We start from the raw sequence: 25,808 nt of genomic DNA on the forward strand, positions 1-25,808 counted from the left end.
TTAAGAAATTAGGATGCTGCCACTGTTTGTGGTCAATATTATCCATTAGAGATTAAAGTGGAGATGTCACCTATCCTTATTGTTTGCACATCACTGGGAATGATAAAACTTTCATATAAAATAGCCTGCGAAAGGAAAAAAAACTTAACAAAGAATTTTGCTCCTACTTTGATTATTAGTCCAATAACTATAGAAGAATATGAAAACTTATCTGATAATAATTCTGTCTTTTAATTCACTTTAACGCAGAAATTTTTTTTAAGTATTTTATAATTAAAAGCTCTCTCTTTTATAAAGTTATTTCTTCAATCCTTTCCTTTATTGAAGAAGTTACAAATCAGAAACTTTTATTAAATTATATTTTTAAATGCTATTCTTTTTAACCAATCTTCACTCAAAACTGCTCCAAATCATGTTTGAGGCACACACACATTTGCATATGTGGGCATGATCGAAAAAATATTACCGCATGGCAGAGGGACTAAGGTTTCCATCTTGACAATTTTGCTTTATGGTCTCAATGTTGCCAACCTTCAATAACAAAACTACCAACATCGTTTGGTAAAGTGTCGCCGTATCAAGTTTAGCTGAATGGTGCAAACGTTGGACAGCTGTACGTGAGATTGGCATCGGTTCCAGGTTCGAGTCCCACCGCGGAAAAAAAAAATTCATGCAGTAAAATTAATTAATATCTGTATTAATCGATAATCATAATAACAAATATATGAAAATAAACAAATAAACAAATTAATTATAACCTATTCTTCTTACTTTCTCAAATTTCGAATCGTCTTGGAAAGCGCTTGCCAAGAGCTCGGAACTTGTCTTGCTGGCGGGACAGAGCAAGCTACTTTCCAATACACTGGAAAGACCTTTCCAAGATCTTTCGAGGATCTTTCCAGCCGAATGCAAGCGCTTTGCAAGTCCAAATTTTTTTACGCGCCCTGTCCTATATTTGCAAATCAAAAATACCATTTTCAATTATTAGAAAGATCATAGAAATATCTTACATATTCGTCTTGTTCGTGACCCAAAGCAAGACTACCTGAAAGACGAATGTAAGATCTTACTAAGATCATACGATTACATTTCAGTCAAAATTAAGATCTTACGATTATAGTTCAAAGTTAAAATTAAGATCTTTCTAAGATCGATTTTTTTTAAGCGGGTACATATGAAATATTTTAAATTATAATTTATTGAAGAATTAAAAAGGTTTTATTTGCAATGTTTTTTTCAGAAGTTTTTCTTACATTCTATCGCATGATGTTGATATTTTTTGCAAATGGTACACCATTCTGGAAGTGGACAATTGATGTGTAGGTAGCCATAATTTTTACAATTAGTACACCAATATAGTGGTGTGAGATCTATCTGAGGCTCCATTTGCGTAGCCTCTGTTCTTGCGGCAATAGACTCCGTTTGTGTGACCATATTTTTCACCTGGGACATATTTGAAAACATTTTGTTAATTTTTTTATATTGTATTAACTATTTTACAAAGCAAGTATACTTACAAAAATCACATCTTCTTCTTCTTCTTCTTCTTCCTCCCTCTCCTCTTCTTTCACCGTATTCTCTTCTTCCTCTCTCTCTCTTCTTCCACTATCTCCTCTTCTTCCACCATTTTCTCTTCTTCCTCCCTCTCCTCTAAATCAATGGCTGGTAAAAAATAAAAGAAAGAAATTAATTTTTTTCGTTATTCTCCGTTTTGAATAAAAAACAGTTTGTCAAATAGTGGGATTGTTAACAGTTTTCAAAAATATGTGTCGTAAAATTCTTTTATGATTCTATTTATTGACATTGTAATTATCTCATGTATTATGACGTAAACAATTTCTATGGATGGGTGGGTTTTTTCTTTAAAAGAAATAAAAATAAGTACTTACAGTTCAAGTGCATATTATGATGAACTATCGCTTCAATTCTTGAAAATAATGATTGTGAGAATCGTTAATTCTTTTGATGTAATCCTGCATCGATTCTGATGGATTTTCATCTTCCTCTTCTACTAGATTTATTATAACAAAACACCGTTCACTTTCCATTTTTTTTAAATATTCTACGTTACAATCTATACCGCACTGATGAAAGTTCGACGACTGAATGAAGCCTCTGAAGGAATCTCGTCGAGAGAAAGTCTTTGTCGTTCATTTGTTAAATATAAAGTTACATTCGATAACACTTAGGAGTACATTCTTTCTTAATCAAAAAGGATACACTATACCCTCTGAATAATCTCCGTATAGATATTTTTTCCTATTGTGTTATACTGTTATAAACCTATAGGTCAATCACAATGGAAAAATGCATCGCAAGAAAGAAAAGAAAATTACCCCTTCCAAACATTGAAATTAAATACGCTTAACATACGATAATATCGTTTGCAAAGAAATCAAGTGAACAGCAGAAGAAAAAGCTTCAGTCTATAAAACGTATTCTGCAAAGCAGTTACAGTTTGTGTCAGACGTATTCTGCATAGCAGTTACAGTAGTGTCAGGCGTATTGAGAGAAAAGAATAAGTGTGTTAGCAGAAACCTCTTTCGTATTTTTACATAAAGGTAAGGAAACATTTTTTTTTTTTAATTTGATTAGTGCATGCATTGTTTAAAATGATTTTTTAACTTTAATAAGACTAATCATTTTTTATAGAGAGATCAATAATTTAAAAATGAATTTTACAAAAGTTAATACTCTGGGAAATGTAATACCTAAAAAATTTGTTAAGCTGAATACTTTAAAGGAGGATGAAAATTATGAAATTTTAGAAGTTGAAAAAATTAAAACTAAATATGGTATTAAAATAATTATAAAATTAACAACTGACGAATGGCTATTCTTGCCAGGAAGAATGGCAAAACTGGCAGATGACCCGGAGGAATTAAAGCAGCTGCAAAATGCTGCGCTAGGAAATAATTTAATAATGATATATAAAGGTGGTAAATACCACAATGTAGAATTTAAGAATAAAAGTTAAAAAATGTTTCTTTGTTTGTTTAATAGAATTATAATGTACTTTAGAAATAAAAAATAAAACTTAATTGCTGCTTGTGTTTATTAATATGTAATATTTATTTATTCCCCACGTCGAATCTCCAATATCGTAATGTAGAATTTAGGAATAAAACATTAAGGAATTACGAACTTTAAAAAGAGTTTTTTATTTTTAAAAATTTTTTACAACTTATATTTCTAACAATAATTTTTTTAATTTAAATTTCTAACAATATTCGTAAGAGGATTATATTGTACAATTTTATCGTGTATAATTAAACAATAGGCTGTAGTATTATCCGGAATGATTTGCATACACTCGATCTCGAGTTTGACGTCAACCGTGCCGGTTTTTATGGACTCGTTCTGATGCGAGCAGTCGATGACGAAGAGCGGCCCGTACGTCAAAAAGTCCGTATAGTCGAGCATGGGTCTCGCGAGTTTCTCACCAGCGTAATAGGAGGTGAAAAACTTTACATACATGTCGTAGAGGAGGGAATAGCGGGATTTCGTGAAATTAGTGTCGAGACGATCGTACGGATAAGATTCGGAATTCAGATAGAGTTTGACATCGAGTACTTTGCAATGATTAAATTTGAGCACATCCTCGTGCTGATTACTCTTTTTGTTCGTTCTGAACGCCAGAATGACGTATCGCGGCTTTTCCAATTACGTGGACGCTTTCACGGACCACGTGTGTCGCTGCGACTTGGGCAGTAGCGGATACTCGTAAAGTTCCCAGGCGCGAAAAGCGAGTGACAGACTCTTGTCCTGCTCGACGATACTCAGAAATTGGAGTTAGGTAATTTCGTTCAGGGTCACATGGGGTATTCTCCATTGCACTCGTAGCAGCTTGATCGACGAATTGGTGATTTTGACTAATGAGTAAATGGCATTTGCATCGTCGCGCGCGCGAATGAGAACGAGCTCGTGACGCGCGTTAACGACGACTCGCCGATAATCCTCGCAGAATCCCAGCAGCATTTTCAGGGGCACGCAAAAGCTGAAATTCTTAACAGCCTCCTTGAGCCGGTCTGCGGCCGTTGCGACGAACCATCCGGAATGACGTAGACTGACGCTCTCCTCGGTGAGTAGTGTGACTATGGGGATTCTGGGACCGCGCGGCGAGGGGGTCGGGGTTCCGCAGGGGAAGGGAAGTAGGGGAATTGCCTCCTCTCCTCGTGCGGTTATGCGCATTGTGTGTCACCCACGTTAAACTCGTGGCAAGCTGAAACTGGCGGCCGAAACTAGCGGCCGATGACTTTGTTTTTTTCGCCGACTGTACATTGAATTTTTCCCCTTTCCCCCTCCATTGCTCAATTGTCGTACTAACACATATGAGCCTAACCGTGAAGTTGCGGCTATACGGCGTGCGAACTAACGCACGGCGCGTAAAGAAGACACACCAGACTCGACGCGCTTAGAGCGAATGCGCATCCTTATATATAGATATAATTTGCGCCTCGCTCATACTGTACACGCCGCGCCCATATTCATTTACGAATATTCTAATACCAAGGAAAAACGATCTAAAAGCATTTCCAAAGATGCACAAGACATGTGAGGGCAGGCAGAAAATCAGAAAGTCTGCATTTTCGCGTTCTTCTCCCTTTAAGCCGGTGCTGCCTAAGGAAGGACATATAATAAATTTTTTAAAAAATAGAAAAACCTACTCTTTTATTCCCCAATCAAATTTAAATTATTTCCAGAGCGACACAAGATCTGTGGGAGCAGACAGAAAATCCGAAAGTCAGAATTTTCGTGTTCTTCTCCCTTTAGGCCTGTGGCGTTAATGCAGCAGCGCTTTTCGAACATAGAAAATTCCATGTCCTTGACATTTTTAAGCTACTTCTTGAGAGCAAAAACCCCTGTTCCAGACTGCAGTTGAATGAATTTGGTAGTTCAGATGTCCACAAGACCCATGGAATTTTTTTAGAATTTTGCTATGTGGCGTTAATGCAGCAGCTCTTGCCGAACATAGAAAAATCAACGACCTGGGAATTTCTGAGCGTTTTCATGACTGAAAAGACACAGGTCCCACATTTTTGACAAATGGAATTGGCCGATCAGATGCCCCAGAGCTTCTCCAAATTTTTTTAGATTTTTATTATGTGGCGTTAATGCAGCAGCAAATGCCGAACATAGAAAAATCAACGACCTTGGAATTTCTAAGCGTTTCCATGACTGACAAGACCCAGGTACCACTTTTTTGACGATTGCAATTGGTAGATAAGATGCTCCAGAGCTTCCCCAAATTTTTTTAGAATTTTGCTATGTGGCGTTAATGCAGCAGCTCTTGCCGAACATAGAAAAATCAATGACCTTGGAATTTCTAAGCATTTCCATGACTGACAAGACCCAGGTACCACTTTTTTGACGATTGCAGTTGGTAGATCAGATGCTCCAGAGCTTCCCCAAATTTTTTAGATTTTTATTATGTGGCGTTAATGCAGCAGCAAATGCCAAACATAGAAAAATCAACGACCTGGGAATTTCTAAGCGTTTCCATGACTGACAAGACCCAGGTACCACTTTTTTGACGATTGCAATTGGTAGATAAGATGCTCCAGAGCTTCCCCAAATTTTTTAGAATTTTGCTATGTGGCGTTAATGCAGCAGCTCTTGCCGAACATAGAAAATTCAACGACCTTGGAATTTCTAAGCGTTTCCATGACTGACAAGACCCAGGTACCACTTTTTTGACGATTGCAATTGGTAGACAAGATGCTCCAGAGCTTCCCCAAATTTTTTTAGAATTTTGCTATGTGGCGTTAATGCAGCAGCTCTTGCCGAACATAGAAAAATCAATGACCTTAGAATTTCTAAGCATTTCCATGACTGACAAGACCCAGGTACCACTTTTTTGACGATTGCAGTTGGTAGATCAGATGCTCCAGAGCTTCCCCAAATTTTTTTAGATTTTTATTATGTGGCGTTAATGCAGCAGCAAATGCCAAACATAGAAAAATCAACGACCTGGGAATTTCTAAGCGTTTCCATGACTGACAAGACCCAGGTACCACTTTTTTGACGATTGCAATTGGTAGATAAGATGCTCCAGAGCTTCTCCAAATTTTTTTAGATTTTTATTATGTGGCGTTAATGCAGCAGCTAAGGCCGAACATAGAAAAATCAACGACCTGGGAATTTCTGAGCGTTTTCATGACTGACAAAACCCAGGTCCCACTTTTTTGACGAATGGAATTGGCAGATCAGATGCTCCAGAGCTTCCCCAAATTTTTTTAGATATTTATTATGTGGCGTTAATGCAGCAGCAAATGCCAAACATAGAAATATCAACGACCTGGGAATTTCTAAGCGTTTTCATGACTGAAAAGACACAGGTCCCACTTTTTTGACGATTGCTATTGGTAGATCAGATGCTCCAGAGCTTCCCCAAATTTTTTTAGATTTTTATTATGTGGCGTTAATGCAGCAGCAAATGCCAAACATAGAAAAATCAACGACCTTGGAATTTCTAAGCGTTTCCATGACTGACAAGACCCAGGTACCACTTTTTTGACGATTGCAGTTGGTAGATCAGATGCTCCAGAGCTTCCCCAAATTTTTTTAGAATTTTGCTATGTGGCGTTAATGCAGTAGCAAATGCCAAACATAGAAAAATCAACGACCTTGGAATTTCTAAGCGTTTCCATGACTGACAAGACCCAGGTACCACTTTTTTGACGATTGCAGTTGGTAGATCAGATGCTCCAGAGCTTCCCCAAATTTTTTTAGAATTTTGCTATGTGGCGTTAATGCAGTAGCAAATGCCAAACATAGAAAAATCAACGACCTGGGAATTTCTGAGCGTTTTCATGACTGACAAGACCCAGATCCCACTTTTTTGACGAATGGAATTCGTACATCAGATGCTCCAGAGCTTCCCCAAATTTTTTTAGATTTTTATTATGTGGCGTTAATGCAGCAGCAAATGCCAAACATAGAAAAATCAACGACCTTGGAATTTCTAAGCGTTTCCATGACTGACAAGACCCAGGTACCACTTTTATGACGATTGCAATTGGTAGATCAGATGCTCCAGAGCTTCTCCAAATTTTTTTAGATTTTTATTATGTGGCGTTAATGCAGCAGCTAAGGCCGAACATAGAAAAATCAACGACCTGGGAATTTCTGAGCGTTTTCATGACTGACAAAACCCAGGTCCCACTTTTTTGACGAATGGAATTGGCAGATCAGATGCTCCAGAGCTTCCCCAAATTTTTTTAGATATTTATTATGTGGCGTTAATGCAGCAGCAAATGCCAAACATAGAAATATCAACGACCTGGGAATTTCTAAGCGTTTTCATGACTGAAAAGACACAGGTCCCACTTTTTTGACGATTGCTATTGGTAGATCAGATGCTCCAGAGCTTCCCCAAATTTTTTTAGATTTTTATTATGTGGCGTTAATGCAGCAGCAAATGCCAAACATAGAAAAATCAACGACCTTGGAATTTCTAAGCGTTTCCATGACTGACAAGACCCAGGTACCACTTTTTTGACGATTGCAGTTGGTAGATCAGATGCTCCAGAGCTTCCCCAAATTTTTTTAGAATTTTGCTATGTGGCGTTAATGCAGTAGCAAATGCCAAACATAGAAAAATCAACGACCTTGGAATTTCTAAGCGTTTCCATGACTGACAAGACCCAGGTACCACTTTTTTGACGATTGCAGTTGGTAGATCAGATGCTCCAGAGCTTCCCCAAATTTTTTTAGAATTTTGCTATGTGGCGTTAATGCAGTAGCAAATGCCAAACATAGAAAAATCAACGACCTGGGAATTTCTGAGCGTTTTCATGACTGACAAGGCCCAGATCCCACTTTTTTGACGAATGGAATTCGTACATCAGATGCTCCAGAGCTTCCCCAAATTTTTTTAGATTTTTATTATGTGGCGTTAATGCAGCAGCAAATGCCAAACATAGAAAAATCAACGACCTTGGAATTTCTAAGCGTTTCCATGACTGACAAGACCCAGGTACCAATTTTATGACGATTGCAATTGGTAGATCAGATGCTCCAGAGCTTCTCCAAATTTTTTTAGATTTTTACTATGTGGCGTTAATGCAGCAGCTAAGGCCGAACATAGAAAAATCAACGACCTGGGAATTTCTGAGCGTTTTCATGACTGAAAAGACACAGGTCCCACATTTTTGACAAATGGAATTGGCCGATCAGATGCCCCAGAGCTTCTCCAAATTTTTTTAGATTTTTATTATGTGGCGTTAATGCAGCAGCAAATGCCGAACATAGAAAAATCAACGACCTTGGAATTTCTAAGCGTTTCCATGACTGACAAGACCCAGGTACCACTTTTTTGACGATTGCAATTGGTAGATAAGATGCTCCAGAGCTTCCCCAAATTTTTTTAGAATTTTGCTATGTGGCGTTAATGCAGCAGCTCTTGCCGAACATAGAAAAATCAATGACCTTGGAATTTCTAAGCATTTCCATGACTGACAAGACCCAGGTACCACTTTTTTGACGATTGCAGTTGGTAGATCAAATGCTCCAGAGCTTCCCCAAATTTTTTTAGATTTTTATTATGTGGCGTTAATGCAGCAGCAAATGCCAAACATAGAAAAATCAACGACCTGGGAATTTCTAAGCGTTTCCATGACTGACAAGACCCAGGTACCACTTTTTTGACGATTGCAATTGGTAGATAAGATGCTCCAGAGCTTCCCCAAATTTTTTAGAATTTTGCTATGTGGCGTTAATGCAGCAGCTCTTGCCGAACATAGAAAAATCAATGACCTTGGAATTTCTAAGCATTTCCATGACTGACAAGACCCAGGTACCACTTTTTTGACGATTGCAGTTGGTAGATCAGATGCTCCAGAGTTTCCCCAAATTTTTTTAGATTTTTATTATGTGGCGTTAATGCAGCAGCAAATGCCAAACAGAAAAATCAACGACCTGGGAATTTCTAAGCGTTTCCATGACTGACAAGACCCAGGTACCACTTTTTTGACGATTGCAATTGGTAGATAAGATGCTCCAGAGCTTCTCCAAATTTTTTTAGATTTTTATTATGTGGCGTTAATGCAGCAGCTAAGGCCGAACATAGAAAAATCAACGACCTGGGAATTTCTGAGCGTTTTCATGACTGACAAAACCCAGGTCCCACTTTTTTGACGAATGGAATTGGCAGATCAGATGCTCCAGAGCTTCCCCAAATTTTTTTAGATATTTATTATGTGGCGTTAATGCAGCAGCAAATGCCAAACATAGAAATATCAACGACCTGGGAATTTCTAAGCGTTTTCATGACTGAAAAGACACAGGTCCCACTTTTTTGACGATTGCAATTGGTAGATCAGATGCTCCAGAGCTTCCCCAAATTTTTTTAGATTTTTATTATGTGGCGTTAATGCAGCAGCAAATGCCAAACATAGAAAAATCAACGACCTTGGAATTTCTAAGCGTTTCCATGACTGACAAGACCCAGGTACCACTTTTTTGACGATTGCAGTTGGTAGATCAGATGCTCCAGAGCTTCCCCAAATTTTTTTAGAATTTTGCTATGTGGCGTTAATGCAGTAGCAAATGCCAAACATAGAAAAATCAACGACCTTGGAATTTCTAAGCGTTTCCATGACTGACAAGACCCAGGTACCACTTTTTTGACGATTGCAGTTGGTAGATCAGATGCTCCAGAGCTTCCCCAAATTTTTTTAGAATTTTGCTATGTGGCGTTAATGCAGTAGCAAATGCCAAACATAGAAAAATCAACGACCTGGGAATTTCTGAGCGTTTTCATGACTGACAAGACCCAGATCCCACTTTTTTGACGAATGGAATTCGTACATCAGATGCTCCAGAGCTTCCCCAAATTTTTTTAGATTTTTATTATGTGGCGTTAATGCAGCAGCAAATGCCAAACATAGAAAAATCAACGACCTGGGAATTTCTAAGCGTTTCCATGACTGACAAGACCCAGGTACCACTTTTTTGACGATTGCAATTGGTAGATAAGATGCTCCAGAGCTTCTCCAAATTTTTTTAGATTTTTATTATGTGGCGTTAATGCAGCAGCAAATGCCAAACATAGAAAAATCAACGACCTGGGAATTTCTAAGCGTTTTCATGACTGAAAAGACGCAGGTCCCACTTTTTTGACGATTGCAATTGGTAGATCAGATGCTCCAGAGCTTCCCCAAATTTTTTTAGATTTTTATTATGTGGCGTTAATGCAGCAGCAAATGCCAAACATAGAAAAATCAACGACCTTGGAATTTTTAAGCTATTTCTTGAGAGAAAATATCCCTGTTCCAGGCTGCAGTTGAATGAAATTGGTAGTTCACTTGTCCTGGAGCTTATATAAATTTAACATTTAATTCATCCATCAATATTTCACTTTTCTTTTGTTAGTTTCTGATTAAAAAACTGTGACTAAGTTCGGTATTCATAGTCGTTACTTATATTTAAGACTGACTTAAGCATAGGTTATATTTTTCTATTACTATTAGATGAAAAAGGACAATCGAGACTTTAATCAGATTTATATATGTTTAACGACTATGATTATCGGCCTAATTTCTGTTTATTAATTATTTAGTGTTATATATAATTAAGAAACATAAATGAACACGTATTTATTTGAATATTGCTTTATTTATATAATAAATGTGTGTAATATTTTTTTCTATATTTTCCTGTGACGTCTGTTCCTCATGCTGCTTATGTTCGCACTTGTTTTCACATGTCTGAAAAAATTTGAAAAAATCTTTATATATATTCTCCCTCTTTCTCTCTTCCTTTGTCTCTTTCTCTATACCTCTTCCTGATTTTTCATTTCTTCTGTCCTTCTTTCCTCCTTATTTTGTTCTCCTTCTTTTGTCTCTTCAGCTAAAATTATAATAAATAAAATTAATTTAATTTGCCCATTATTAAATTAGATATATTTAACTGAAATAATGCGTATTTAAATTTTAAATTACCTTGATATTGCATCAGCTTTTTCTTTAAGCGCCTTTCCTGACATTTCTTGCGCGATAACTTTAGAGACTGCTTGCCTCTTTTTCTATTTTCTGTGAAGAGAATCGAAAATATTAATTTCATAATAATTAAAAAAAAAATGGATTGTATTTATATTATTTACTTGTTTGATTCGGCATTTTTTAATCCGTTTAATAGAACTATTAACTGACAGCTTCTGTCCTTTAGGATAATGAGCTTGAACTAATTTTATAATAGAGATACCTTTCTAGAAAAAAATGAAAAAACAGGCGAGAATATTGTTGCAAATCAGTCAAAGAAATATACGATTTGCTTGTGTTTAAGTGTATTTTCTACAGTTTTCGTTGATATATATACTTTGCATAACATATAATATACATTATTAATGAAAAGTACAGAAAGCGTTTGCAACATGAACAAACCCATAGTAATCTATTGATTGACGTTTTTTTGTCCAAGATCAGACTAATCGAGATACGCTGTTGGCTAAAACAATTCGATAATCATTTCTTTTTCGATATGTAAATCACTATTAATCTTAGTAAGCTGTGGTGGAGATGCTCACTTCATTCAGCGATGTCGAAGGAAATGGATGCCATAGATGACAACCAACAAATAGCTGTTGAAAGTAAGCTATATGTTTAACATTTTTCAAATGAAATTTAAAATTTTGCGTACTTTCTTTTTGTTACAGCTGATGATTTTGCAATGGATGATTTGACGGACAAAGACGACCTATATACAGAGTTTATTCAGTTCCTAAAATCAACGAAAGGAAAGGTAGCATATAATTAATATATTTTTAAATAACCTGCATGCAAAACAATTTTTCAATATTTAAAAAGATTTTCTAATTTTTAGAAAAATGAAACTGTATTTGAAAAAAAGAAAAAAGATTGCAGCGAAGAAGATCAAGAAGCGGGGGAGGAGAAAAAACAGAAATCTGGCGAAGAAAGTGAAATCGGAAAAGATCATAAAAAAAGAGAATCAATCGAGGACAAACAAACTGAAGGAAGAAAGGGAGAAACAGGCGAAGGTTCAAGAGGCGGTGGAGGCAATTTGTCACTACGAGGCAGAGGATACGGCGGACATGCATATAAACAATATGTAGGAGAAAATAGAAGAGGGAGAGGAGGGAATCCTTATGGGGGAAGGGGTAGGGGTCATAGTCGTGGACGTGGTCGTGGCAGAGGCCACAAAATAACCTATATTAATCATGCGGTTATTTATAATACATTGTTAATTATGAATATGTAATAAATACATTCTTTATGAACATCCTATTTTTTTAACATAACCTTTTTCCTATTTCTGTGACATAGGCATGAACATATAATTATGGTATTTATACGAAAAAGATGCACTGAATTTCTGAAAAGACTGAATAAAACCATATAGGTTTTTAGACTAAGAAATCGTTAAAATTAACTAGATTTTTCAGATACTGTAAAATTTAAATAAAATGCATAGTTTTTATTGCATTATCTTGTGGTTTTCAATGTACTGGTCGTAATTCAAACTGAATTCAAATTTAAATAATAAACATAACCTATTTTGGTTTTATTCAGTCTTTTCAGAAATTCAGTGCATCTTTTTCGTATAAATACCATAATTATATGTTCATGCCTATGTCACAGAAATAGGAAAAAGGTTATGTTAAAAAAATAGGATGTTCGTAAAGAATGTATTTATTACATATACATAATTAACAATCAATTATAAATAACCGCATGATTAATATAAGTTATTTTGTGGCCTCTGCCACGACCACGTCCACGACTATGACCCCTACCCCTTCCCCCATAAGGATTCCCTCCTCTCCCTCTTCTATTTTCTCCTACATATTGTTTATATGCATGTCCGCCGTATCCTCTGCCTCGTAGTGACAAATTGCCTCCACCGCCTCTTGAACCTTCGCCTGTTTCTCCCTTTCTTCATTCAGTTTGTTTCTCCTCAATTGATTCTCTTTTTTTATGATCTTTTCCGATTTCACTTTCTTCGTCAGATTTCTGTTTTTTCTCCTCCCCCGCTTCTTGATCTTCTTCGCTGCAATCTTTTTTCTTTTTTTCAAATACAGTTTCATTTTTCTAAAAATTAGAAAATCTTTTTAAATATTGAAAAATTGTTTTGCATGCAGGTTATTTAAAAATATATTAATTATATGCTACCTTTCCTTTCGTTGATTTTAGGAACTGAATAAACTCTGTATATAGGTCGTCTTTGTCCGTCAAATCATCCATTGCAAAATCATCATCTGTAACAAAAAGAAAGTACGCAAAATTTTAAATTTCATTTGAAAAATGTTAAACATATAGCTTACTTTCAACAGCTATTTGTTGGTTGTCATCTATGGCATCCATTTCCTTCGACATCGCTGAATGAAGTGAGCATCTCCACCACAGCTTACTAAGATTATTAGCTATTTACATATCGAAAAAGAAATGATTATCGAATTGTTTTAGCCAACAGCGTATCTCGATTAGTCTGATCTTGGACAAAAAAACGTCAATCGATAGATTACTATGGGTTTGTTCATGTTGCAAACGCTTTCTGTACTTTTCATTAATAATGTATATTATATGTTATGCAAAGTATAGATATTAATGAAAATTGTGAAAAATAAAGCTTTTTTAAATATCAACAAATTGACTGTCATTTTTCTTGTTATCTGATTTTTTTTCATTGTTCGATATTAGTGGTTTAACTGTGGTCAATGTGAAATGATTAATAATTGAAAATATTTATTTTTCATTTGTGAGAAGCATATTTATTGGTTTTTCCAAAAGAAAATTGTGTTAGAGAATTGATATCTCTAGAATATTCCTTGATATAAAGAAAACCGTGTCCTGGGCTTTATACAGGGTGTAACCAGCCAAAGACCGAAAGATTTTGACCAGAGATTCTTGAGGCTATACTAAGTAGAAAAGTCCTATATTATAAGATCCGCAAAAGCATGATTGCTGAGATAAATCAGTTTGAAAGCGAGCAATCAGGGCTTTGATCGAACGGAAGAATTACTTTACTGTCGCTTTCGTTGACACCTCCCTTTCGAAAAACAAAAGAAGCTCGTACCTCTCCGCCGCTCCGTAATGCCGTACATGTACACACACACGCCCGCAACTACGCCGATTATTAATATTACCTCCTAACGTTCTACAATCCTGATCCAAGCACCGTATGAAATTTATTTTTCGCCTAATATTAACAGAATCCCTGTGATGTAATTATTAATACTAAAATACTAGACAACATTTCTGCGATTTAGATACCTTTTGCCTGTAAATTTTCGCCGCCTCCCGTCAAGCTTTTCAAAGCATCAGCATCATCTCTGCGTACTCTTCATTGGTGAAATCCGGCATTTTACCCACTCACATGTTTTCAAAATAAACAGATGAAGTATCTTTAGGTTTTTTCTTCCGAATCGTGTCATAGTAATAAACAATCAGTCTTTCGCATCTTTCGGATAGAGTGCAAGTGAACTGCATATCACGGGATATAATTAGTGGCCAAATTTTGTGTCAAAAATGCCGAATTTCACGAATGAGGAATACGGCCAAATGGTGTACATCCTGGGAGAAGCTCGAGGTGTGGCGACAGAGGCGGCGAGAATCTACAGGGAAAGGTACCCAAATAGACGACACCCAATCAGTACGACGTTTACAGACACATATCGTAGAGTTTTAGAAACGGGTAATGTTTTGCCAAGACAGGAGAAAGGTGGACACAACTTACGTGACAGACGTGTGACGGAAAAAGTACTGAATCTAGTAGAAGCTGACCCGACAACAAGCACTCGCCGCATAGCTCGAGAAGTTAAAATCTCGCATATGACGGTACATCGAATTCTCAAGGCTGCGAATTTGTATCCGTACCATCACACACCCGTTCAGGATCTGTTGGAAGGTGATTTCGCACAACGCGTTAATTTTTGTCGTTGGCTTCTGACACAATCAGAAGTCAATCCTGGTTTTCATCGCCGAATTTTATTCACGGATGAATCCCTATTTACTCGTGCCGGAACATTCAATTTTCATAACTCTCACACTTACGCCGAGGAAAATCCACACTTCGTACGTGTGGTAAACTACCAGCATAGGTGGAAATTGAATGTTTGGGCCGGGTTAATAGGGACTCATGTGATCGGGCCGTTCGTCCTTCCAGAGAAAATGAATGGGGAGTTATATGCGAGATTACTCACGGAAGATTTGCCTGAGTTACTTGAGGATGTACCGCTAGACCTGCGGACCAAAATGTGGTTTCAGCAGGACGGTGCCCCACCTCATAATACTCGGCCAGTTTCTGCGATTTTGGAAAATTATTTTCCAAATCGATGGATCGCTTACCGAGGACCTGTGAGGTGGCCCCCTCGCTCTCCAGATCTGACACCACTGGACTTCTTTTTTTGGGGTCACCTAAAAAATGAAGTTTATGTGACGGAGCCTGGCTCGCTGGAAGTAGCGCTCGAGCGTTTAAAAGTGGCGGTTGCTAACATAGACGAACGTACGCTGGACAACGTATGGACAGAACTGCTGCGACGAGCGCGAGCTTGTATCGAAGCAGGGGGGAGACATTTTGAACAGCTTTTAAAATAATAGACTAAGGACGACGACGACGATTTGACATGACTGACGTGACGACTGACAAGACAAAGCGACGAAACATTACTTGACGCGACAGACGAACGAAGACAGAATTGGAAAACTTTCCCTGTAGATAAAAATTGCTTTTCATATGAAGGAAATGTAAGTCTTCTTTACTTCATTGGACATTCCGCGGCGGAATTGTACATTTTTTATTAGGATTATGTCATCTTCTAAGCTGTTGCAGCTGGAATCTGACTAACTTGTTTAGCATTTTAGAATCAATAATTACATCACAGGGACTCTGATAATATTAGGCGAAAAATAAATTTCATACGGTGGTTGGATCAGGATTGTAGAACGTTAGGAGGTAATATTAATAATCGGCGTAGTTGCGGGCGTGTGTGTGTACATGTACGGAATTACGGAGCGGCGGAGAGGTACGAGCTTCTTTTGTTTTTCGAAAGGGAGGTGTCAACGAAAGCGACAGTAAAGTAATTCTTCCGTTCGATCAAAGCCCTGATTGCTCGCTTTCAAACTGATTTATCTCAGCAATCATGCTTTTGCGGATCTTATAATATAGGACTTTTCTACTTAGTATAGCCTCAAGAATCTCTGGTCAAAATCTTTCGGTCTTTGGCTGGTTACACCCTGTATAAGTGGGAAAAGATTATCTAGTTGAGGCGACTCTGAATTTGTAAGTAAAACGATTATTTCAAATAACACGACATAATATTAAAAGAAGGAAGTTGACTATATGGACGTTTATTCGGATAAGTTTCTATTTCCTTTTATGTAAACAGTATATTATCTAATTTTTTATTACATTTTACAATTTGAAAAAGAGCCCAATAAGTAATTGTATAGGGTGCCTCTTGTAAATGTTAAACACGTTCCTTCCTATCCCTCAAATACATTTGAATTTACTCTCTTTACGCCATCCGCTAAATCGAATAAGCAGAAGTCCTTGTTTTTAAGAAACTGGCAGTGTGACTCTAGATAACATTTTAAGATTTTATTCCTTTTTCTATCGGGTGTCTGTAACGTGAACATTGCAATATTATCTTGTTTTATATCAACCAACGAAGCTAAAGCGAGTGGCGTTTGCCAGAAAGTAGACTATCGCTCTACAGATTTTCCCTCTCCAATTACAAACACAGATGCATGCTCGTTTCCGTGATTCATCCCCGCTTATCCCGCTGCTCGATGGTCACGAAACAAGTGGAAGCATGCATACATGTATGGACTGACTTCGCTCGCTCTCGGCTATCCTCAGATTCGAGAGAGAGCGGAGATAATTTCTCGGAACTCTCTGTTTTTCTCTATGTTAGCGTTTAGCATACGATTTGAGGCAAAATGATTCCGCTAAGCTTTGCCGAAAATCTACAAATAATCAAGGCCATATACACTTGCAGCTCAACGCCTTTATTCTTGTTTTTCAGCACATTAATTTATAAGCATTAACTTATTTTAATCAATAATAAATTAAGGAAATGCGCATTTCATATGTAATAATTATCTTATGACGCTGAAGATAGCCGACAATTTCAGCCGACAGTTTCGGAGACAGATTTAGCACCACTGCTCATGCTCAATTTGCCTAAAATCGTAATATTTACAGAATTAAATCACGTAGAAGCTTAAACTAATCGAAAATAAAACATTCCCAACGATATTCATTAAAAAAATTGACTTACTTCACTTAATTTTACGCTAATGAAAACATGTCATTAGCGAGTCATTCACAGCTACTATCAAATAGCAGGAAATTTTTTTAATTTTTTTAAATTACACAGTCTGGTAGCCTATTATATTCTGCGTAGACCCATATAAATTTCGTTAGGGATCGCGACTCCCATTTTAAATTTTTTAACATTTAAAGCATAGATACGGATGAATTTTCATGTTTTTTGACTTTTGGCTAAGTTTTTCAGGTAGCAGGAAATTTTTTTAATTTTTTTAAATTATACAGTCTGGTAGCCTATTAAATTCTGCGTAGACCTATATAAATTTCGTTAGGGATCGCGACCTCCTTATTAAATTTTTTAACATTGAAAGCAGAGCTACAGATGAATTTTCATGTTTTTGGACTTTTGGCTAAGTTTTTCAGGTAGCAGGAAATTTTTTTAATTTTTGGCAACCATACTGTCTTCTAGCTTATGAAATTCTCGAGAGAATGGTGTTAGTTTCGTGAGGGATCGCGCTCTCCTTAATAACGTATTTTAACAATAAACATAGAACTCATGAATCGCAAAATCACGTTTCCAACTGTCGGCTGAGTTTGTCAATCCGCAGGAAATTTTTTTAATTTTTTTAAATCATACAGTCTGGTAGCCTATTAAATTCTGAGCAGGCCTGTATGAATTTCGTTAGGGATCGCGATTACCTTAATGTTGTTTCTTTAGAATAGGTAGCAAAGATACATGTGTGTACATAGCTTCCATAATGGATTGATGAAATATTGGTTGAATTATAATTAAGTTCGGCAGCTTTCTCTGTTATAAAAAAATAATAAAGAAGTATCAATACCTACTAAAATTTGTACTGGTCTACTTCTAATTTAATGAGCTATAGGCCTGAATAGTTCAACAAATTTAGAAAAACTTCCTGCGGGTTGAAAAACTCAGCCGACAGTTCGAAATCGTGTTTGTGTGATTAACGAATTCTATCTTCATTGTTAAAATACGGCAATAAGTAGAGCGCGATCCCTTACGAAACTAGCACCATTTTCTCGAGAATTTCATAAGCTAGAAGACAGTATGGTTGTAAAAAATTAAAAAAATTTCCTGCTACCTGAAAAACTTAGCCAAAAGTACAAAAACATGAAAATTCACCTGTATCTTTGCTTTCAATGTTAAAAAATTTAATAAGGGGGTCGTGATCCCTAACGAAATTTATATGGGTCTACGCAGAATTTAATAGGCTACCAGACTGTATAATCTAAAAAAATTAAAAAAATTTCCGGCTACCTGAAAAACTTAGCCAAAAGTCAATAAACATGAAAATTCATCCGTATCTATGCTTTAAATGTTAAAAAATCTGAAAGGGGAGTCGCGATCCCTAACGAAATTCATACAGGCCTGCTCAGAATTTAATAGGCTACCAGACTGTATGATTTAAAAAAATTAAAAAAATTTCCTGCGGATTGACAAACTTAGCCGACAGTTGGAAAACGTGATTTTGCGATTCATGAGTTCTATGTTTATTGTTAAAATACGTTATTAAGGAGAGCGCGATCCCTCACGAAACTAGCACCATTCTCTCGAGAATTTCATAAGCTAGAAGACAGTATGGTTGTAAAAAATTAAAAAAATTTCCTGCTACCTGAAAAACTTAGCCAAAGTCCAAAAACATGAAAATTCATCTGTAGCTCTGCTTTCAATATTAAAAAATTTAATAAGGGGGTCGCGATCCCTAACGAAATTTATACTGGTCTACCCAGAATTTAATAGGCTACAAGACTGTATAATTTAAAAAAATTAAAAAAATGTCCTGCTATTTGATAGTAGCTGTGAATGACTCGCTAATGACATGTTTTCATTACCGTAAAATTAAGTGAAGTAAGTCGATTTTTTTAATGAATATCGTTGGGAATGTTTTATTTTCGATTAGTTTAAGCTTCTGCGTGATTTAATTCTGTAAATATTACGATTTTAGGCAAATTGAGCATGAGCAGTGGTGCTCAACCTGTCTCCGAAACTGTCGGCTGAAACTGTCGGCTATCTTCAGCGTCATATTATCTTAAATACAATTTCATCGTTATATTTCGCTTATTTCCGTAAAATCTGCATTTCTTTAATTTATTATTGATTTTAGTAAGTCAATGGCCATTAAAAAAAAAATTAAATTAAAAAAAAAAATATTGATTAGGAATCGAACCCGGATCCGTTAATCGCCACGCGGTTACCTTACCGCCTGGACCACGAGACTTCTTCGAAGTTTTATAAACAAAAAGCCTTCTTAAGAGCTTGAAATCTTCTTTTGAACTGCATAAATAAACGAGCAGCTGACAGCTTGATTCATTATTATTGTATCATAATGGAACAAAAATTAAAGAATAATTATATATTGTATAGTTTTCAAAAGCTTTACCAATAATCAAGAACGAAGATAAATATTTAACGCTCGTAGTTTTCGTTCTTGGTTATTGGTAAAGCTTTTGAAAACTATTCAATATATAACTATTTTTTCATTTTTGTTCCATTATGACAGAATAATAATGAATCAAGCTGTCAGCTGCTCGTTTATTTATGCAGTTCAAAAGAAAATTTCAAGCTCTTAAGAAGGCTTTTTGTTTATAAAACTTCGAAGAAGTCTCGTGGTCCAGGCGGTAAGGTAACCGCGTGGCGATTAATGGATCCGGGTTCGATTCCTAATCAATATTTTTTTTTTTAATTTAATTTTTTTTTTAATGGCCATTGACTTACTAAAATCAATAATAAATTAAAGAAATGCAGATTTTACGGAAATAAGCGAAATATAACGATGAAATTGTATTTAAAATAATTATTACATATGAAATGCGCATTTCCTTAATTTATTATTGATTAAAATAAGTTAATGCTTATAAATTAATGTGCTGAAAAACAAGAATAAAGACGTTGAGCTGCAAATGTAAGTGGCCTTGAATATTTGTAGATTTTCGGCATGAAGCTGAAACTGGCGGCCAGAACTAGCAGCCAGCCGACGACGCTCAGCGAAACTTTTGTCACGGACTGTATCATTCTGAAATATTCAAAATTAGTACACATGCTAAACGCAAAGAGTAGCCAGACTGAAAATTTGTACATATATTCCTTATAATATATGTAAGACAATAGGGCTATAAGGATTTTGGGGCAGCGCTTCCTATTTTGTTTAAAAAATAAAAGTTTTCATATCTTGCAAAATAAGCGCAGGCCAAACGCAAAGAGTATCTGGGCTGAAAATTTTTGCATATATTTCTTGAATCATATGTAAATCATTAGTATCATGAAGATTTTGGGGCAGTGCTTCCTATTTTGTTTAAAAAATAAAAGCTCTCATATTTTGCAAAATAAGAGCAGGCCAAACGCAAAGGGTATCTGGGCTGAAAATACTATTTGCGTTTGGCCTTCACTTATTTTGCAGGATATGACAACTTTTATTTTTTAAGCAAAATAGGAAGCACTGCCCCAAAATCTTTATAATGCTATTGTTTTATATATGATTCAAGGAATATATGCAAAAATTTTCAGCCCAGATATTCTTTGCGTTTATGAGGCTGAAGTTAGCCCACACTTTCAGCCCTCAGTTACGGGCGTTAGGAGAACTACTGCGAACCCCTTATTTCTCTGAAAATTCGATTTTTTCGTATTTTCAGTAAATCAAGGGCTCACTTTACATATAAATTAATAAACTACATTAATTTATATTAAAAATAATAACCTTATTAATGGTTTTAATAAGTTCGCAATAGTAGTTACCACCAACCAATAGCTTCTGTATTTTTCATAATAGGAAATTTTTCTCATTTTTTTTTTAATTGTACCCTCTTAAAGCCCATTAAATTCTTAATTGAACAGTATGCATTTCGTAAGGGTTCGCGAATCCCTTAACGTCCTTTTTAACAAAGAAATAGGTCTTTAACTCCCATAACCAACGTTTTCTAACATTGTGCTGGATTTTAGAAATAGCAGAAAATTTTTTTAATTTTTTTCACCTACACAGTCTTTTAGCCCATTAAATTCTCAATAAAACAGTATGCATTTCGTGAGGGTTCGCGACTCCATTAATGCCATTTTTTAACTGAAAAGTAGAACTTTATATTGCATAAACTGGCGTTTTGCAACTTTTGGCTGGATTTTTCAAATAGCAGGCAATTTTTTTAATTTTTTTCACCTATACAGTTTCAAAGCCCATTAAATTGTGAATAGAACGATATGTATTTCGAAAGGGTTCGCGACTCCCTTAATGCCTTTTTTTAACCAAGTATTAAATAGAATTCAGAATATATGGATAAACTAACGATGCATATCGTTATATTACAATTTAATGGGCTTTGAGACTGTGTATGTAAAAAAAATTTTTAAAAATGCCTGCTATTTGAAAAATCCAGCCCAAAGATAGAAAACGTTAGTTTATCCATCTATTCTGAATTCTGGTTACTTTTTGGATAAAATAAAGCATTAAGGGAGTCGCGAACCCTTTCGAGATGCATACTATTTTATTGAGAATTTAATGGGCTAGAAGACTGTGTATGTGAACAAAATTAAAAAAAATGCTTGCTATTTAAAAAATCCAGCAGAAACTTGGAAAACGTGAGTTTGTTAGAGTAATGTCTTGTTTCTCTCTTAAGAAGAGCATTAAGGGATTCGCAGACCCTCGCGAAATCCATACTGTTGGATTCCGAATTTAAGCAGCTTCAAAACTGTCTTGTTAAAGGAAATTAAAAAAATTTCTTTATTTTTAAAAAACTCGATTCAAAGTAGTAGTGCCACCGATTTCGTATACCGGGTGACTCGCCAACTTTATGCTGTGCGTTTCCTGAACTCGCGGCTAGAAAGTCGCGGCTATCTTCAGTCTCATTTATTATTGACGCTTTTACAACACAGTGTATAAATGTATAAAACATCTATTAAACTTGTTGCTATCAAAAATTGACGTGATTATTTTTGTTATACTTATTTGTGCAAAATAAAAGCATAACAAATTCTTCAATAATTGTAAAAATGCAAAATTTTAGAAGCATTTCATGAAATATTTAATTAATAAACCCGAGTCGAAATTTAAACTCTTTTTTAGTACTTTCTAAAGCCTGATCTCACACTTATTTGTAGTATCAAATTAGGCTTTATTAAACACTATTTTAATCCGGAATACGCACGGAATCAGCAGTCAAACAGGACAAGAAAAAGAACTGATTATGTTCTGATTTAATTCTTATTTTCATCTGTTAATTCATTCTAATCTTAGTTCTGATGTCGCCTTGAATTTTAGATCTGTTTCCAAACTGGATTTTTATCATATATATATATATATATATATATGAACCTGCAACAAAATGTCCCAAAGCATGCAGATGAAATCTATTACTTCATAAACTATTACAATAAAATATTCAAGTTTTATATATTATCTTACTAAAAAGATAAAATCTAAAGACAACATTTTTTATATTACTGTGCGGAATTAAATTTTGTTTTATGTCCATATTCTGGGATATTTGGAATGGCGAACCCATATTGCATGTAAAAATGAGTTGAAATAACAAAACTTACATAAAAATATCCAACATACTATCTTTAATCTACTTTTACTAAAATTCAAATCTTATAACATACAGTGTCACGTATTCGAATGGAAAATATACAATATTTTTTTATAAACATTTACTAAATAGTATTGCATCTATTCATCCGATAAATTTTCGTCCTCTGATAATTTATTATCCACGAAATTCTCTTGGCGTTGCTTTTGCTTCTTACTACTTCTATTGAACTTAGTTTGAAGTTCCTCATCGTCAGTATTAACATTTCTATTGAAAAATGTATATTATCGGTTAAATAATTTTGTCTATATGCAATTTAAACGGAATGATTATATAACTAAATAAATATAACTACTCTTCAACAAGTTTTGATTTTCTTTTCACGGGCTTCCGATTCGCCGTTAGTTTATTTATATGTTGTATAAACATTTGATCTGTTATTATTTCTTCTGTTTTGGAATTTATAAAATCTGAAATAGATATAGATTAAAAAGAAAATTAATAATTATAAGAAGATTACATTCTTAGTTTCAATGTGATATGTACAGATGGTATAGTATATATATAGCTTATTTTTTTAATAAATAGATTACGTTATATGGTCAAATATTATTACAATTTAAAAGAGACGGCCAAATATAAAAGATAAATTCAGTAAAATTCGCACACATCTTATTTAGCTTTAATGATGTAAAATATAGAATTCCGAATCATATTAATTGCGAAAAGAATGTCACATTAGACGTAGAAATCATACATTTGATCAGTTTATAACTTACTATGCAAAGTAGAAAATAATCTGGGATGGATACCAATTGTTCCACGCGTTCCCTTGGCTGTTAAATGTTTCAAAACATGTCCGTATATTTCTACTAAAATCTCTGTCACCAATTTTTTCCAATTTTTATGGCCTTCGAAATTCATATTAATGATGTTAAATCGAGTTTCTGATATAAAAACATTCGAATTTTTTACAATTTCCACCTTTCCTCTCTTGGCAGTAGAAAAATCATCAATTATCTAAGAAGAAATACATGTATTAGATTTTTATATGAATATTGCAATTTGGAAGTCCTCAAATAATGAAACTGTATTAAACAATTATATCGTAGAAATTTGAAACAACAAACCCCATCAATATGAAGAACTTTAAATGTTTAATTATTTTATATTTATTTCCTTACTTTTGCTAATTCTTCGTTGAGCTTCGTCTTTAATTTAAGGTCATACGAATATTGCATGGATGCCAACAATCTTTTTTGGAAATTTATCTGTTCTATTGTAACTATAAATAAAATTATTGATTATTTTAATTATCACGAATTGCGTATGGATTGCATAAATATAGTATATTTTTGCATCCCTGCTTTATGGCATTTTAAATGACGGACAAATCATATTTACCATCTGGTATTTTGAATAAGCAGTGCGATATCATATACGAATTATCCGCGTTTATTTCTTCTTCCTGTACAGACTCTTTTCTTGTGAATTCTTTTTCGTCCTTTTTATTATTTAATGAGTAGCTGCAACTAGCTTGATCACTACGCGTATCGTAATCTTTCTCCTCGTCTTTCTCCAAATCTTCGTCAGAATCTTTATTTTTAAAAATAGAATCCGTATCGGAGTTGCTATTTTCAAAATCGAAATATTTTTCTTCCTTTCTCTTGCTTCCTTTATCTCTTTGTACAACTTTTTCTGTACTTTTAAAAATTGTATTCATTTCGGATATATTATCCTCCATATCCAAACAATTTTGCTCCTTCCTCTTTTTATCCTTCGCATGTTGTATACGTGTTTCTGTGTGTTTAGAAATTATAGCTTTTGCAAATGCTTTCTTTTTTTCAGGAACAATTTGGCCATTTTCGTCAATAATTAATGATTCCAAGTCAGTTCTATTATCTAAAAATTTTCAAATGAGATTTAGTACTATTAATTACATTTCCAATAGGATCATTTATTCTAACAGGAAAATTCGTCTCAATAACGAATTTCGTTACCAGAACTAATTTAAGTATAGGTTATATATTTCTTCCTATTGTCATAAGAAACAAAATAACCTATACTAAAGACAGTTTCATTTATAAGGTATGACAATGAATAACAATTTAACTTATTTTCAAAAGAATGTGTTTAAAGTGTAGTATTTTTAAAAATACATACCGCTTATTTTAATAATTCTAGCAGCAAACCATTCTTTTTTTCCTGCAACTTTATCCAACCACAATAATTTGATGTTCTTTCCTTCATAACGATCGCACGGTTTAATCAATTTACAATTTATTACATCCACCGTTTTTGACTCTTTCCAAAATATTGAAGCATATTTTTCATTTTTTAAACCTTTTGACGCCATTTGAACAGTTTTACATCAAATTGATCTTAAATCCAGACGCACCCACATAAACTATCTGAAGCTGTCAACAGAAGCTGTTTCTAAGAGACATATTCATCGATCTTCGAACAACAGAATAGTTCAGAACAGTAATTCGCGCATAATATTTTCTTCGGTTCTTCGATGAGGTTAATTTTCCATTGGATTTTTAAGTAAAAATAATATTTCAATAATTATAAGCATGCGAAAAAGATTTTGTCAACTAACGAGCAATGCTCAGCGAAGATATTATAAAAGATTACTATCACATGGAAATAATGAAAAGTAATTATATAATACGCTTCCGATAAAAAAATTAATCGTGCTATTATAATACTTTTTTTGATAAATGTTCAATCAAAAAATGGAAATATCAATCTTTTTCAGTAGTCCTTCACCAGAGAGTAATGAAAATAGAGCTGTTGGGATTGTCGAATATTCTGAACAAGATAATCATCAAAATGATAATTTTCAAGACGATGTTAATCCAAATATTAGAAACATTGATCTAAATAGCGAATGTAGTGATGAAATTATGAATACTGAAGATGATATATATTATGATGCAGCCGTCGAAAATGTTTCAAGTGATGATGATATTAATGATAATAATGAATCATCAGATAGTGAAGAAGATGATGGGAATGTAACAAGCATCGATGAT

The 25,808-nt window shown here is 34.8% G+C and overlaps 2 protein-coding genes across 2 annotated transcripts; one reads left to right on the forward strand and one right to left on the reverse strand.

Moving 5' to 3' along the window:
• The first annotated feature begins 14,486 nt into the window (after positions 1 to 14,486).
• Positions 14,487 to 15,554, forward strand: LOC136773754 (histone-lysine N-methyltransferase SETMAR-like). Its single transcript, XM_066727668.1, has one exon. The coding sequence runs from the start codon at positions 14,487 to 14,489 to the stop codon at positions 15,552 to 15,554; it is 1,068 nt and encodes a 355-aa protein (XP_066583765.1).
• A 7,356-nt stretch (positions 15,555 to 22,910) lies between these two features.
• Positions 22,911 to 25,126, reverse strand: LOC136773755 (putative leucine-rich repeat-containing protein DDB_G0290503). Its single transcript, XM_066727669.1, has 6 exons — positions 24,934 to 25,126; positions 24,175 to 24,672; positions 23,955 to 24,055; positions 23,550 to 23,790; positions 23,126 to 23,240; positions 22,911 to 23,037 (listed from the first exon to the last, which is right to left on the reverse strand). The coding sequence occupies exons 1-6, from the start codon at positions 25,124 to 25,126 to the stop codon at positions 22,911 to 22,913; spliced, it is 1,275 nt and encodes a 424-aa protein (XP_066583766.1).
• Between the last annotated feature and the right edge of the window lie 682 nt (positions 25,127 to 25,808).

The sequence above is a fragment of the Prorops nasuta genome, unplaced genomic scaffold, assembly GCF_024137725.1.
Source record: "Prorops nasuta isolate Cenicafe-Biocafe unplaced genomic scaffold, Cenicafe_Pnas_1.2 PNAS00005, whole genome shotgun sequence".
In the NCBI taxonomy this organism is placed as follows: Eukaryota; Metazoa; Arthropoda; class Insecta; order Hymenoptera; family Bethylidae; genus Prorops; species Prorops nasuta.